Source organism: Limulus polyphemus, unplaced genomic scaffold, assembly GCF_000517525.1.
Source record: "Limulus polyphemus unplaced genomic scaffold, Limulus_polyphemus-2.1.2 Scaffold297, whole genome shotgun sequence".
NCBI classification, from domain to species: Eukaryota; Metazoa; Arthropoda; class Merostomata; order Xiphosura; family Limulidae; genus Limulus; species Limulus polyphemus.
The window spans coordinates 114,474-131,644 of record NW_013665907.1 but is presented as its reverse complement, the minus strand read 5'-3'; the positions used below and the strand labels follow the sequence as shown (position 1 = coordinate 131,644).

The following is a 17,171-nucleotide window of genomic DNA, read 5'->3' as shown; positions in this document are numbered from 1 at the left end:
TACAACGTTTCGACAAGGTTTTGTCATCATCAGGTACGAATAACCTGATGATGACAAAACCTTGTCGAAACGTTGTACATTTGCTGTTGTATTAAAGTTTTTCTTCATTACCCATTCAAGCCGTCTCCAGCCATTAGAAGAAAATGTATGTTGGGGTGACTTGAAGAAGTGCCTAGATCCCCAACAGATCACCAAGTGCAAAAGATCTTTTCCTAGAGACAATGCGACAGGTGACCACAAAACCCAATGTTAAAAAGCAGGCAAGTGCGGGCCAAAGAACTGAGTAATCTCTTCTCTGGCACCTACTTTTTCCATGATAGTCCATGGAATTGATACATTCTGGATAACTGAACACTTTCACTTATTCTGGCTCTATGCAGATTTTTGTAAATAAGTACACCCTGGAAGGCAAATCAGCCACCTGGTAAGATCCTATTTGGCAGAATGGAGAAATAAAGAAAACATACCAATCTCAAAGATTATGGATTGGTTGAAGAATGGCAACCAAGGGATGTCAAATTCCTATGGGAGACAATACAGCCAGAAAATGAAGGTAATGAGTGATGAACATGTGGGGAGTTGGCAACATGCCCATCTGGAGGATTTCATCCAAGAGATAGTGAAAGTGGGAAGCAAGAAAGTAAGACAAGTGACAAATCTAATGCAATGAAATAGGAAATAGCCTGTGTGTATTCACATACAGAGGAGAATATACTAGTCAAAGGAATTGATGGATCCATCATGTAAGGGTAGAAGGAGATAAATCCCTGAAAGAAGAAAAGTCCCAGGGTAGGAATAAATAATGGCAGGGGCCTCAAAATGAAGAAGCCCATGACAAACAACAATAAGCAGCCCGAAAAAGACACAGGAACCACTCTAGGTCTGAATGATCATATAGGTGAGAGATACAAAGAAGAGATAAAAGTGGCAGAAGTTTCAGAAAGGAAAAATCTGTCCAGGTAGAGTACACATGTGCAGTGAAAGAGGGTGCAAGAAGCATCAATAGCATAGATATTTGATGATAGTGACTGTAGGCAAGAAGGAGGAAACAAGTCTTGAGAGAAAGGTGATGTAGAGGGCAAGGAGCCAACAGTTCAAACAAACATGAGTGAGAGCATGCAAAACCACATTATGATTCCAGTCAGGCATAGGAGTTGGTTGAGGAGGTCAGTGAAGAGTGAAGGAGCAGAAAAAGATTGGAAAAGACAGAGGAAGAAAACACCCTGTGGTATCGAGAAAAGTGAAATGTAGCATATAAGGCCACCCAATAACCAACAATGGTTGAGACTGACAAATTATGGTTAAACAGCCAGGTAAAAATGGCAGAAAGATGGAAAGGTGGTTCACAGTAGGACAGGCAGGAAGAAGGGAGTGGTGAATGGATCAATGACAAAAGATACAACACTTCCATTAACATAGTGGAAAAGTGACAGGAATGTGACAAGAAGAATGCTACACAATCGGAGTCCATCTCACAGCTCAATGGACAACTGACAGAACAATCTCACATATGAAGATGAAGGGATGATATCCCTTGATGAAAAACAGACATGTGAGATGGAAGCAATAAACAAGGGATACTAAATAAAGGAAGGGGATCTTGACACTACGTAAAAAAGCAGAGGAAGCTAAGGCTGAGCTGGTCAAAGAGATGCCACTAGCAGTACCCAACAAAAAGTGTTGTGTATAAAGATGAAGATAAGAACTGGAGGGAAGAAGTGGATAGGCATTAGAAAAAGATAAAACCAGTCTTGGCTGAGAGCATCAACAGCTAGAGCCAAAGGATGAAGAACAGAGAACAAGAAGAGAGGAAGATTGTAGTTACAAGAGTTGTGGCAAAGGCATCTATGAGAGCCATGTTCATCTTAGAGCAAACCTAATGAAAGAACACTCTGATGGTAGAATGCAGCACATCCAAAACTTTCTGATGCATGAAAGTATTTTTAATCATAAAATCATAACTGCTTTGCATGTTGAATAGTCAACATTCGAAAAAAAAATCTTAAACTTAGTAAAAAAATTGGATATTTTGTGTACAAAAGCCTTGTAATTTTTACTAATAAACTGCAAAATTTTGTGAAGTTATGCTTACTGTATTAAAATTTATAGCAGGAAAACTATAACAAGCACAACATGGTTACAAGAATGGGCCCTGGGACGAGGCCCGTAGTGAAAAAGTTAACAACAATAATTCTAACTCTATGTCAGTTTTCTTATTTTCTAATATTTATTTGTTGGATTTTGTAGGTACGGGGCCGGGATTCTTTACAGTAGGTGTCTGTGACTTATTGAAAATAAATTTCAACAATAAACAGACAGCACACAATCCACTTCTTTTAAAATAATATATATTCAAAACAAATGTATGTACAAAAATTCCATACACTACTGTTTACCACAGTTGAATCTAGAGCTTTAATAAATAATTCTCTTTTTCATCAAAATTCCACACGGGCTGTTTCAATTACCTTAGAACCCAATTGACAAGATGAATTATTTATTCCCTCCTCTTTTATCACAATACAATAGTGAATAATTCTCTTATGTTATCCCATGGGTTACCACAGTTGTATCCAGAGCTTTAAATAACTGTCTCTTTTTTGTCAAAATCCACATACGTGGGTTCAATTGCTTTGGAACAACCCTTTATTGTCACTGTTGTTACAATACCACTGTGAAACTTACTTTAGATATCACCCATTGCAGCTAAACTAACAATCACGCAGTCTAACTTCACTTTCTCCATCTGCACATATTTATAATACATGACAGAATAATCTAGAAGCTCTTGCCCTCTAGTAGCAACAATATTACACATAAGCCCCAAGTAAGATGACATCAACAATATTACTAAAGCCTAGTACAACAATTAAACTGTATACACAACATATGACTTTTATCAAGTTACGTAAAAAAACATTTCACAACTACCACTTTTAAAATAATTAACTTTAAATACTCTTGTTATGAAAACTAAATAATCATTAAATATGAAATCACTAAATAAACTGAGTAATAACTCCTAAGCTAAACAGTCTTGTATATCCAACAATAAGCCCCTCTTCAAGAAAAATATTTACAATATCTTTATACTATATACAAAGAGTGTTTTCAGTTCATACAATAAGTCTCCTCATTTCCCCTCAACCAACATTTACAGTTCCCTTGTTGGTCTGTCTTTGTATAAGGCATCTGGCAGGGCTTCACATTGACAGGATCCCTTGTCTTCTTTTTGATCTTGTACTTCTTTCGTTTTGCTTGCCAATCAGTTCTTTACTGATGTTGACGGCTTTGTATGTCTCATCTCCACCCAGTGGTCTTAGATCTAGTAGATTGGTGAGATATGTCTTAGTCATCCCATCCATTTTCACTTTATAGTCCATTCTGTTGACCACTTCCTGCACCTCAAAAGTCTTTTCAACTGTAGGGTGAATTTGGCTGTGGGTAACAGAACTAAGACTTTCTGTCCAACCTTCTTGTTATAGAAGAGCTTCTGACTGTCTTTCATGGGTTTGACTTCCCCAGCAGAACTGCTTTGAGAGATCCAGTACAGTACTCCTTTCTGGTCCTCTATTTTGTTAAGTCTCTTTCCGCCTATGCATTGTGCTCAACTTTCTCTTGGGCACTGTTCCAAAGTTTCTGCAGTGGCAGGTCTTTCTTCTGTGCTTCCTTTAGCTCCTGTGGACTTACATTCAGGATGTCACGTTTAGAGACTTGAAAGGGCTTGATGTTTTCCTTGCTCTTTTTCCCTTGGGCTTTTGTGGTAACTGCAGATGCCTCATCAGTCTTCATTCTGTCTAGTTTTTCCAAGTTTATACTACCTGGTATGTTCCCAATCACTAAGTCATAGATTCGTGCCTTCATACACATGGCTTCAAGGTTTCCTATGTAGTATGGATTATCCACCTATATTTCTGTTACAGAAAACTATGTCACTCTCCCATCAATTAACACACACAGGTGTACCTTACCCATCATCTGATCAGCTGACACTAAACTGGTTCTCACTGCTACACTACAGCACCCAGTGTCTCATTGCACCTTCACTTTCTTGCTCCCACCATATCCTTCATCTACTGGCATGTTGGGATTTATCATCTCTTGATATTCATCACATGCTCAAATTACTACTGGCACTGTCGATCCATTTGGTAACTCGAGCTGACCATTAGTCATTCACTGATCAATCATAAATATAACACTTCCTTCTTGTGGTTAATCTTATAGGTTGTCACTATTCTGTTTCTTCAGGCAACAGCACCCATGGTAATAGTCACTCTTATATTGCTTCTTGCCAGCATTATCTTTGTATGTAGCTCCAGCTGCTTTATGTTGAGATTTCTGTTGTTGCTTGTTGGTGATGGATTTGAACTTATTTGCAATGTGCCTGACTATATAACAAATATATAGCATCTCTTCTCCCTTTTGTCCATTAAGTTCTAATCACCTATGGTGGACTCCTGCTCATGGTCAGCGACCACTGATTTTGACTTTAACCCTTTCGGCCCGAGTACCTTTTACTGCACATGACACAAAGTTTTAATGTCTTACATTCAAAATTTTATTAAACTACTTTTTGTTTATGCTATACCAATCAGAATAGCATAAAATATCAGTTCATAATCTATATTTTAATAATATACAAGTTTTAAGTTCTTAATTCTACAAGGAAATATTTTAAAAAATCCTGAATTTCCACCAGTGCAACACAAGTGACAAATTTTGTCTTCGCCTGTCATCATCCCTATTTTATCCATCACTCCTCGAAAATGTACGAAATTAAATGTAAAATGCTCTCTATAAAATCGTAATTGCTGAAACAGACCATAATTTTTATGGCCTTCAGTTTTTTTTTGTTACAGAGCTATCAAAAAGAAAATCAGACCCCTCCTGCCACACCCACCTGTCACATCTTCTCTTTCACAAGTGGTTGATAGTTCTCTCTTACGTTTCATTATATATTACCTATAACCAATAGAAATTCAAGGTTTTCATCTATCAAATGGCATATTGTATAACATTGTATTCTGAACAGAATATTGTCAGCCTAAATTACCCCCTTTTTTTTCTAAAATGACTTCAAATTGTAACATAAAACTACATTTATGTATCCAAAGTAACTCTAAGTTCATAATAGTATACATCTATTTGTAATTAAATGTTATTGTTTTATTGCCCTTTGAGCCATGTCTAACTACTATCCATCCCATTATAAGTTGTAAATCACTCAAGGAACGTGCAGCTCATGTTACACTATCGAATTACATTACCCACAAACTGCTCGCATGCTTGCCTCTTGAACCATTTTAATTATATTATTATTATTACTTATTTTACCTAATCTAGTCTTAAATAACTTAAATAGATCCATATTTTTAGATTTTAGTTACTTTTATAATAATAAATAAAGAATAAATATGAAAAACAAGAAATAAGTACTTACCTTCTTTTTTCTTGCTGTCAGGTTTTGAAGAGAGTTAACCCTAATTTTTTATACTACAGATAGAAATGCACTTAATAATTTTTATTTAATTAAATAATGCACCAGTAAATATAGACTAATAACATGCAAAAAGCAGACAGATTCACTTACCTCTCAAAATTTTCCTGGCTTTCTAACTATGCGAAAAGAGCCATAACAAATTCATTCAAGCTAGTTGTTAACTTTCCCAACAGAATGAATCTTGTACTGTGAGTGAAATTATTAATTTCGAAAATTAATTAATTAATTTCGAAAATGCATGAATTTAAATGCAAATTACTCTCTATAAAATCGTTATTGCTCAAACAAATCATAATTTTTATAGCCTTCAATTCTGTTTGGTTACAGAGCTATTGAATACAAAATTAGATCCCTCCTGTCACATCCTCTCTTTCGCAATTCATTGATAGTTCTCTCTTACATTTCATTATGTATTACCTATAACCAATAGAAAGTTGTGGTTTCATCTATCAAATGAAGTATTGTATTACGTTGTATTCTGAACAGAATATCGTCAATTTCACTCACAGTACAAGATTCATTTCCTTGAGAAAGTTAAGGACTAGCTTGGAAGAATTTGTAACGGCTCTTGTCGCATTGTTAGAAAACCAAGAAAATTTTGAAAGGTAAGTGAATTTGTCTACTTTTTGCATGTTATTAGTCTATATTCTTTAGTGTATTATTTAATTAAATAAAAATTGTTTACTGCTTTACTATAATCACTAAAAAAAATCAGGCTTATCCCTCGCAATCGAGGGAACTGTGCAAGTACTTTATTTCTTAATTATCAGATTTATTCTTTATTTATTATTATAAAAGTAACTAAAATCTAAAAATACGGATCTTTTTAAGTTATTTAAAACTAGATTAGGTAAAATAAGTAATAATAATAATATAATTAAAATGGTTTACAAGGCACACATGCAAGCAGCTCGTGGGTAATGTAATTCGATAGCATAACGTGAGCTGCATGTTCCCCAAGTGATTTACAACTTTTATGGTGAGAATAGCAGGTAGACACGGTTAGAAGGGCAATAAAACATTAAAATGTAATTATAAATAGATGTATAATGTTATGAACTTAGAGCTACTTAGGATAAACAAATGTAGTTTCAGGTTACAATTTGAAGTCATTCTAGAAAGAAAAGAAGGTTAATTTAGGTTTATTTCAATTTTTTTTTGGTGGTTACGTGGTTGGTCGAATTGACTGATACCATTTTGAGATAGGATAGAGAAAATAACAAAACTATAAGGATTTGGTGAAAAAAAAAAAAATTTGAAATGCATTTAGGAGGTTTTAGGAATTTTGATATTTTTTAGATGACGAAAAGTATTTTTCATTTTGACATGAAAATCACTTGGCACTCAGACTAGTTAAAAAAAAATCAATATTTTCATGGATGAATTTAAATAAAAATACTTCATTAAAAGATCTGATTTTTTGTGTGCAAAAGGCTTCTAATGTTTACTATAAGTCTTCAAAATTTTGTAAAGATACACTTAAAATATTAAAAGTTATTTGTATGTAAACTATAACAAGGTTATGGTTACAGGGTCGGTCTCAGAGTCGAAAGAGTAAACTGGTTATTCTTGGACATGCCAGTTATACACCCTTCATGGGTTTCCATATACTGTTCTGCCAGCTTTAACATCTTGTCCACATCTTTTGGTTCTCTTTCCTTTAGGAACAGTGACAAGTCAGTTCAGCAAGTGATCATGAACTGTTCACGTATTAGTTGATCTGCCAGTCCTTCAAAATTATTTTCACACTTGGCCATGTCAGTCCATCTTGTGAAGTATTACCGTAGATGTGCCACAAACTGAAATACAGTTTCTACAGTGTCAGGTTTGACTTCTCTGAACTTCTGATGAAAACCTTCTTTGGTAAGTTCATAGCATTTCAGGAAGGCCACTTTTAACTTGTCATACTTTTAGGCATCTTCTGATGTTATGCCTGCATATACTTGTAGACCTTTTTCTGTGAGAAGTGGGCCAACACAGACTGCCTAGTCACCTTTATCCCAGTTCTAACTTTGAGCAATTCTTTCGTATCCCTTCAGGAAAGCATTCATGTCATGTTTCTGTTCATCAAATTTGGGCAGCTTGGTTCAGCTGGTCCTGACCCCATTGTTTCTTCCTTTCTCTCTTGTTCTTGTTTAACAAACTCTCGTACTTCATCATCTTTGAGCCCAAGTCACTCAGCCATTTCTATCCATTTATCAAAATCAGCTGACATGCTTATATAGCATGATTGTAATCTCTACACTATTTTTGCCACCACTAGAGTTGTGTGTATATATATGCCTACTTCCACTATTGTTCACGTCTTTTTCTACCACTGTTTAATCCTGGCTGGCTTGCCAAATGTCAGGTTTTGTCAGTATGGAGCCGGGATTCTTTACAGTAGGTGTCTGTGACTTGTTGGCAATAAATTTGAAGAATAAATTTCAACAATAAATGGACAGCACACAATCTAGTTGTTTTAAAATAATATATATATATGTATATTCAAAGCAAGTTAAACGTATGTAAAAAATTTTGATACACTATTGTTTACCACAGTTGAATCAAGAGCTTTAATAAATAATTCTTTTCATCAAAAGTGCACACAGGTTGTTTCAATTATTTTAGAACCCAATTGACAAGACATATTATTTATTCTCTCCTCTTTTATCACAATACAATAGTGATAAGTTCACTTACATTACCCTATGGGTTACTGCAGTTGTATCCAGAGCTTTAAATAATTGTCTCCTATTCACCAAAGTCCGCACAGGCAGGTTCAGTTACTTTAGAACACCCTTTGACAAGACAAATTATTATCTTTTATTTCTGTCATTACAATACTACTGTGAAACTCACTTTAGATATCACCAATTGTGGCTAAACTAACAACCACACAGTTTAACTTCACTTTCACTAACTTAACTTTTTCTTACTTTACTTTCTGCATCTGCACATATTTATAATGTGACAGAATAATCCAGAAATCTCAAGCCCTCTAGTAGCAACAAATTACACATAACTAGAAAAACTTGGAAGCTTCAATAAGATGATGTCAACAATATTACTAAAGCCTACAACAAAAATTAAACTGCATACACAACATACAACTCATATCGAGTTACATAATGAAACTTGTCAGAACAATCGCTTTTAAAATAATTAACTTTTAATACACTTTTTATGAAAACAAAATAATCATTAAATCACTAAGTAAACTAAATAATAGATTATAAACTATTTATGTTCAAAATAAATAAACTTATGCTTGTACTAGAAATGGTTTTGTGGATAAGAGACTAGTTGGAGCTCCACAGACATTAAAAAATGAAACTGATGGAAATATAGGGAACTCAGGAACAAACCACAAATATGGGAATTTTTTACAGTTTCTCTAGATGTTCTCTTCATTCCTGAAAAGTTTTCACATTAAACATATCTGTTTGAAAGTTATGCACATTTCTTTTACTATATGACAAGATATAAGATAAGCTTATCTATGTTTAACAAGCATAGTAGTTGACAGTAAAATATTATAATGATTCAAATCCTTATTTATTGGATATTATTGTTAAATTTATCATATTCAATGTAAGCAAGCAAAATAATAAAATATAGTTATTAAATATAAAATTAACTTGACCATGAATATTGTTATAAAAACCTGTTACTTAGCCTGACAAAGATAATGGTGCTATCAATAAGAAAGTTAATATGTCAATAGTTAGCCTTCCTTTCCAATGTTGTTGTTTTTATAATTTAAAGCTAGAACTGGTGACTACTGCAAGCAACAAAATAAAGTATCAAAGAATACATGTTAATGAATACCAGTCAAGCTAAAACTGAATAGATACAAGAAATTTAACTTTCTGATCAGTAATAAAAAAAATTTAAATATAACAACAAATGGAAGAAGTTTTAATGTTGTTATTTTAGTTTTGTTTTCCAAATAGTGTCTTAAAGTAAAATTTAGGAAAGTTCACATTGTAAACAATGATAGAAAAGTATATTAGATTATTTTAATTTTTTGAACTACAATCAGATATTACTGAATAAGTTTGTTCTAAGCTACATGCAATTTGGTTAAGTATATCCAAAGTGAGAAGAAACAAATTAAGATATAAATAACACCTTACTAGACCAACAATCAATTAAACAAATAACTCATAATTACATGAGAAATTTGAAATTAATCAAAATTACTGTTCTACTTAATACAAAAAAATCAAATTAAACACTATGAAAAAATATTACAATAATGGCCAGCAATAAATAATATAAAGCAAGAGTAAAGCATACAAAAAAATCATACATTACAAATGACAAGTGAGCTGAATACGTGATTCAAATTAAACTAAAAGGGCACTCAGTACAGCATATACCTCTGCTATGCAGCATTGATTATATTCAGCTCTCAAAAATTATGAAAATGTGTCCATATGTCCATAGTTATCAACAGACATGGACCGTTTTTGGCAGGACAATGAGGAATAATATTCTACATATGTCCACCAAGTTTCATCAAAACTTTCGTTATCTTGATGTGACCTTGACCTTCCAAAAACCTTTATCTACTGTATTGTAATGTACATGATCCAGTGGTATAATTATGAAAATGTCATGTTTTTATAACATTTATAAAAAGTATCCAAAACACTATGAAACATTTACAGAACAGGCAACATATTTTACTAAGAAAGATTGCCTGCAAATACCCATCTATACAGTCATGCCAGTCTGTCTTATTCATGTCTTGACAAAAAAATCCAACTGTCACTTCAGTTCTATACAATTTATACTCATGAAGGAACATCCTACAAATATTGAAGGATGAATGGATAACACTAGTTCACTTTTCCCACCTATATTTCTTGTTGAACAATGAATATCATACAAGGGTATTCCTTGTATTTTGTATTGGAAAATACTAAGAATATGATCAACTATGATGTTAATAAAAACAATATTTGGCCCCTGCTGAAATGGAACATCTAAATCCCACTTGTTACTAGGTAACAATGAAGAAACATCTACATGTAATATGACTAAATAACATTAACTCTTAAAAATAAAAGGACAAGATGGTCAAGGGTAACACTGAAACAAATGATTGGCTTGGCCAGATAAATCTTTATTCATACTACAGGTAAAATTGGTATCACTCCCTTCTGTTCACTTTCTTTCCCCACATCTCAAATGCCTCCAAAGTTTTTTAAGGTAAATTTTTATGATTTGAAACTTTTCATTTTTCTAACAAATGAAACCCCTATGAACTGTTTTGGATGTCAGCATATACAGTATCCATAATATTTCACTGTGACCCAAACTCCCTCTGGATACAATTAATTAACCAACATATGACACTTAAATAATATAATGAATTTGTAGAGATAAATATGTAGCATTATACTTTCGCTCTACATAACCATGCTTATAAATGTGTACATCTTACCTCAAAGATAATCCAGAGTGTGGTAACTGAACACTGTCCAATGGTGTACATGGGTTATTTTATTTTAGGATTTTTTGCCTAGCAAGGGGGATAAAAAAAAAACCTTGAAATAGGACACAGTTCCACTTTTTGTATACACTTTTGGCTTCAATAACCCATGGTTGGCTACCTCAATTATCATAATTTTTTGAATGGTAACTAGAAACTGTCTAACAGTGTAGATCAGCTATATTTGTTTTAAGAATTTTGTCCAAAAGGGGGGTAAAAAGCCACTGTAATAGGGCACATTTCCACTTTTTTTTTATAGACTTTTGGCTTGCATCAGAGTTGGCTGGTTCAATTACAAAAATATTTGGTAAGGTAATTGGAGACTGCCCATTTAGGATTTTTTCCCAAGAAGGGAGATAAAAAAATGACCCTGCAACAAAACACATTTTAACATTTTACACACTTTTGGCTTTAAATTTAAAGACACAAGTACTTCATCAGTTAAATTAGTCAATTACTACCTTCCACAAAGCAGAGTATAGAATTAACATTTAATGAGGTCATAAGGGATTTAATAACAAAAGAAAGAATTGGAGCATTACATAATGATCTTCTTTTTAGAATTTTTGCTTCCTTTACAGGTACCCTCAGCTAGTTATTATAATTATGAAATGATAAAAAGTTGATTATGTTATACTAAAATGATTTTGGAACCTTACCATATCATTACAGTCCATGTCACTACACCTGGTCTTGCTCTATCTGACAATTATTCATCTTGACAACCCCCAATTCCTTAGTTCAGAAATTCTTTACAAACAGCATGATTATATTTCCCAATTGACATTTCAATTAAAACATTACCCTACTGAAATTTTACTGTATTAATTTATATGTATATGAATTTCCTTTGACACTTTTATTTAGAAATAAATAGTTATTATTATATATATATTCATATAATTGTCAACTTAGAGAGGCAGCATCAATTTCAAAAAAGTACTCATTCAATCCACCACACATTATGTTTGATCATTTCTGCACATTAATGTTCACGTACAATTTATCACGGTATTCTCATTTGTAAACTACTTCAGAGTTCAGCTTTCTTCAACATCAAAAATATTTAATTTATTTACACAACTAAGATATGTTTGCTATTTTAATCTATTATTAAAGAATAAGTCATCATATAATTATAAAATTAGTCATTTACACATACAGTGAAGTCAATAATCACAAAAGTACACAGACATACTAACTTCTTCAAATAATTGTACCAATACAGTAATTTAAAAAAAGGAAATACTCTATAATTTCCATCAAGACATCTGTGTGGAGTTCATCAACAGATGCTGGGTTAGCTAAGCCAACATCTTTCAACTTTGGGTCCATTCAATTTCAACATCACATATGCTCAGTAGTGTTTGCCTGTACACACTAGTTTAGCAATCATTCTATTTTTCAAATTCTTTTTTTATTTGATTAGTGGGTGCTAATGAATAATGGTTAATTTAGAGTTAATGCTAAGTTAGTTTAACTTGTCCACAAATTTCTAATTTTCCCAAAATGACTTTCTTTCACAATTTCTGATATTTTTCCTAAATCTAGCAATAAGATGTAGAAAAAATTATCTACCTACCTTACCATTATCAATAGCATACCCAAGCAAGTCATTTTTCATTCAGGGTGTTTTTAAAACATAGTTAAACAGATGCAAACATTCAAAAGTGGCACAAAGTTATGAAAAACTGATATTCACAAATAATTTATTTCTGTTGAAAATATTAAGATTCTTTGGCATCACTTAAAAACAGCCATACAAAAACAGTGCACTGTAAAATTCACTTGGAGGTTGCTGACCCATAAACTTAAGTTATTCTACAGAGAAAAGAAAACCACTGCCTGTTGGTACAAATACATAAGCCAAAACTTTGAGAATTTGAATGAACTGGAGATGTAGTAAATTGTCCCATAGAAGAACTTTAGGACAGTAGAGAAGCCAGTGTAGAAAGTAAAGAATGTAGATGGGTGACATCTACTCGAGATTACATGAAGTCTGGAATCCCCACAAAAATATACTGCCTGAAAAAAGGAGCTTCTTTGAGATCTCAAAGGGAAGACGTAGGAGGGCAATCTCCCTCCAGTAAAGCATCTCTCTCCAAATGATCCCAGCTAAAAACCAACTAAAATACCAAGGACACAGCAGAAATTGATAACCTGACCAGAATGGAAATCAACAGATGACAAAGATCCTCCAAAATTTGGACAGAGGATCTAAGATAGGCCTCAAACAACAGCTGCGTAGATGATAAAAAATGCAAAGCCTTTGTAATTAAGACACAAATTCTGGAAAACTGAAATTGATTAAGAGGAATGGGGGAATCTTGTTAAGAGACCCAAATAAGAAGTAGAGGGTCTAACCTCTGAGAGACCAAATAAGGATACTCCAGGAGATGGAAAGACGAGGCATGCTGATCCAATAAACAAAGAGGGCAAAACATGGCAGCTCTTCCTGCAAATGATCATGTTTGTCCACATCTTTTTATGAGGCAAGCTAGCAAAAAACACAGAAAAGAAGTGATTCCTTATATAACAACTTCTAATACAGAGAAAAGTCAGTGCATTTTGGTAACAATGCATTTCAACAATGGATTTTATGTCATGTTGCATGGCAAAAAAAGTATGCAGGTTATACTTTTGTGTTAAAATGGGTCCAGAATACACACACACACACACACTATTAACCTAATAACTTGACAAAACCCAAGTACTTTCCCTGGTAACATATAAAATAACTCAAAAGAAAACACTGGAAAAGTATTAATAGCACTGAAGAGAAACCCACAGTAAACACGTAAGACCATCTTCATACTTTTTCCATTGAGAAAAAGTGAATAAGAAAGAATAATGGGGGAGCTTATATACAGAATGGGTATAGGGGGTGGATTGATGTAGGTGGAGAGAGTCACAAAATTAAATTAAGTAGGGGTGATACAGTGGGGTATAAAGGCTGGAGCAAGTGAGGTAGAATTCATACCAATGCTTAGATGGGCAAAGAAGGGAACATTTCATTGGAATAAAGCTAAAGTGTAAGGGGAGGTGTGTTTTGGAATTAACAGTACCATAGAATATACATAACAAAATAAATCTCTCTGTATGTTGTCTTATGACAACTAAGTTGGAAGATGCATCCATCAACAATACTTAAGGTTTAGTTGTTAAAAAGGCAACTTGGTGTTTTTACATCATACTTTAAAGTGGTGTAAATGTAATGACTATGAAATTTCCTAAATTAAAAATTGCATATGGGTTGCATGATTACTTGACTACTAGCTGATGTAAACAATTGTTACACTGCAAAGTGGGAATTCTAATAAAAAGAGATCATTAAACAAAAGAGCTGGTTTGAATATGATTAATAGGGTGATACAAAGTAAAGCATAATCTTACAGGTACTTATAGTGTAAGTACCATAGGATAAATCATGGTGTGGTAAAGTGCTGTAATATTTTAAACAGTTTTAACTATATCTAGTAATTTGATTAAAGATGACATTTTAAATCACATATATTACTACATATACTAACCACAAGCTATCATGTTTAGCAATTTGTAAAAAAAATAAAAATAGTATTAAAAAAACAACAGAACTTTTCAATCCACAACAAAAACTGTAAATCAATAAGCATCATTTTTTAAAATAATGTTTAAATCAATAAAAACCAAAATTTTTAACTTACTTTTATCATTATCAAGATTTTCCAAATCACTTTTTGAATCATTCATTTCTTGTGCTATTCGCTTGTTATTTTTTAATTTGAAAGAACCACTTCGACTAATCTTTGTATGTTCCTCTGATTTGCTCCTCCTTCTCACTCTTAACAATCGTACTGACTGACTGCGCTCCAAATTACCAGAAGATTTTGATGCTTCTAAAACCTGACCTTCAGAGCCATAACAATTTGTATTTTCATCCACTTGAACACAACATGTGCGTGTATGTTTACGTTCTTCACTACTAAAAGAATCATAACCATGTAACTTAATTATGGCTTCTTCATTTGTCATCAGAATTGGTCGTTCATTAACAGTGGTTTGTGAAGTCAGAATATAAGTGTGGGGTGTAACAACACAATAGCCTTGGCCACTGTGATAGAGTTTTCGATCACGTATCAGACTCCCAAGTGTTTTATACAGCACCTCATCTTGAGGTATAACCATTTCAGGAAAATTAATTTGGAGTCTTTCTGATATTACTTCAAGAGTTGCATTGACTTGTTTTGCATTCAGTTCAAATATAACATTACACAGGGCTTCACCTAATGGTGCAAATTGGACTTGAGATACTGCATCCATTTCCACACAAGGAACATCCCCTGTAAAAGAAAATATTCATAATCAAAAATGATTCACATTAAATTAAAGTAAATACAGGCACCTCTTTAAACCCCTTTCTATATAAGTCACTGAGTTACATTCAAAATTAATTAACCCTATCACCCCAAGTACCCTTTACTGCGCATGACACAAGGTTTTATTGTCTTACATTCAAAATTTTATTAAATTGCTTTTTGTTTATGTTAAACCAATTAGAATAGCATAAAATCTTAGCTAATAATACATATTTTCATCTACTAGTATCATTTTCAAGGATTTTAAACAAGGGTTACTTTTATCTCTTTTACCGCAAATGTTTACCAATGAAACTGTTGAGATTTCTTCAATAACTACGAAAGGCCTTTTTACAATAATATTTTTCTTATAACCTTATTTAGAAAATGCTCTTACATGAATTTGAGAATTACATGCATTTTACACACCGGTCTGTACAGACTATGTGAAATCAAATTTACTCTTAAAACAATAATTGTTTTGTATGGTAATAGAGTACAATTATAAAATATTTCAGGACAACTTATAGGCTGCAAAACTTATCATTATTGGTATAAGGAATTGATAATTTTGATGGAAAACACTTAACAGTAAAGTTGGGAAATAAATCAATTAACCAATATAATCAATAAGCTGATATGATTAAACTGATTAATGTCTCAAAAATAATCAACTATTCCAAATTAGAACAATTTTGATTATTTCAACATAAATGAAGGAAGTTGCTGGTGATATAAATGTTTTGACTGTTCCTGGCTATGAAAAGGATCTAATATTTTACAAAAGAATTTAGATGATTTGGTAAAATAAGAATTAAGTTCATTGAAAAAGTGAGGCCTTGTACAGTTATAATTTACACTCATAAAATATAATGCAGGTTAAGCACTTTGTTCAAGGTATTTATGAAATGTGCTAATGACCTAGACTATTGCTGTAATTTATTGCTTTTGAGAGGAGAATTACAGCTCAAGTGGGTATGAACTACAGTAATAAAACCACAAAATTAACTAAAGATATGAGAAAGGGTTAACAGTTGAAACTGTGAAGATAAGAATATCATTAATCCAGCAAAATTATCCATCCAAAGAAAGAAAAAAAAAGGGCATTGTTCATTTTATTTCATGTTTGTCAGCTATTTGTTTTAATATACATTGGTGATGTTGTTACAGTTAGTGTTAAGAGTAGAGAGAATAACAGATAAAATGTATAGTTTTACCAAAAATTTAAAAAACTTTTCATTTTAAAATTGGAAGATCTAGAGATTATACAAATGATATATGAAAATTGGATGATGAAACAATATATTTCTATTCTTAGCATAAAAATCACCTTCCACACAGATTGACTCTGTAAAGCCTTTGGAAATTCGCAGACAAATCTTTAGTAGAAATATATTATACGAAATTCAGATTTTTTTTTATGTACAACATATTTGTAATGTTTGTTAAAAGCTTACACAATGTATAACACAGTAAATATAAACTTTATTTATCACTTAAGTAGCCAAAGCATAGGTAATAGATGAGATCAGCCAGTTGCCTTCCATCTGATCATCAGGTTAAGTCTTTCAGCACAGGCTCGGTCCCTGGGACCAACCTCCTAACCATTTTGTGCTTATTATACTTTTCATGCTCCAACTTTTAAATTAGTAAGTGAATGTTAATAAAATTTGGCACATTATCAGTAAATATTACAATGCTTTCATTTGCAAAATATAATTTTTTTTATTAAATCTTAAGGTTTGTAAAGGAATGCTTTTCTCATGCCTTTTTTTCTTTTCTCATGTTGCCTATCTAACATCCAAAGTAATTTACATTTTAAGATTAAAAATACTTTTATGCATCAGAAAAT

The 17,171-nt window shown here is 32.6% G+C and overlaps 1 protein-coding gene across 5 annotated transcripts in view; it reads right to left on the bottom strand.

Moving 5' to 3' along the window:
* LOC106457152 (storkhead-box protein 1-like) overlaps positions 1–17,171 on the bottom strand; it is a 94,932-nt gene that overhangs the window by 74,136 nt on the left and 3,625 nt on the right. For all 5 annotated transcript variants that reach the window (XM_022382963.1, XM_022382966.1, XM_022382964.1 and 2 more), the window contains one exon: positions 14,669–15,304. In XM_022382963.1, coding sequence (XP_022238671.1) covers positions 14,669–15,304 — 636 coding nt within the window. The remainder of the gene's footprint in view (positions 1–14,668; positions 15,305–17,171) is intronic.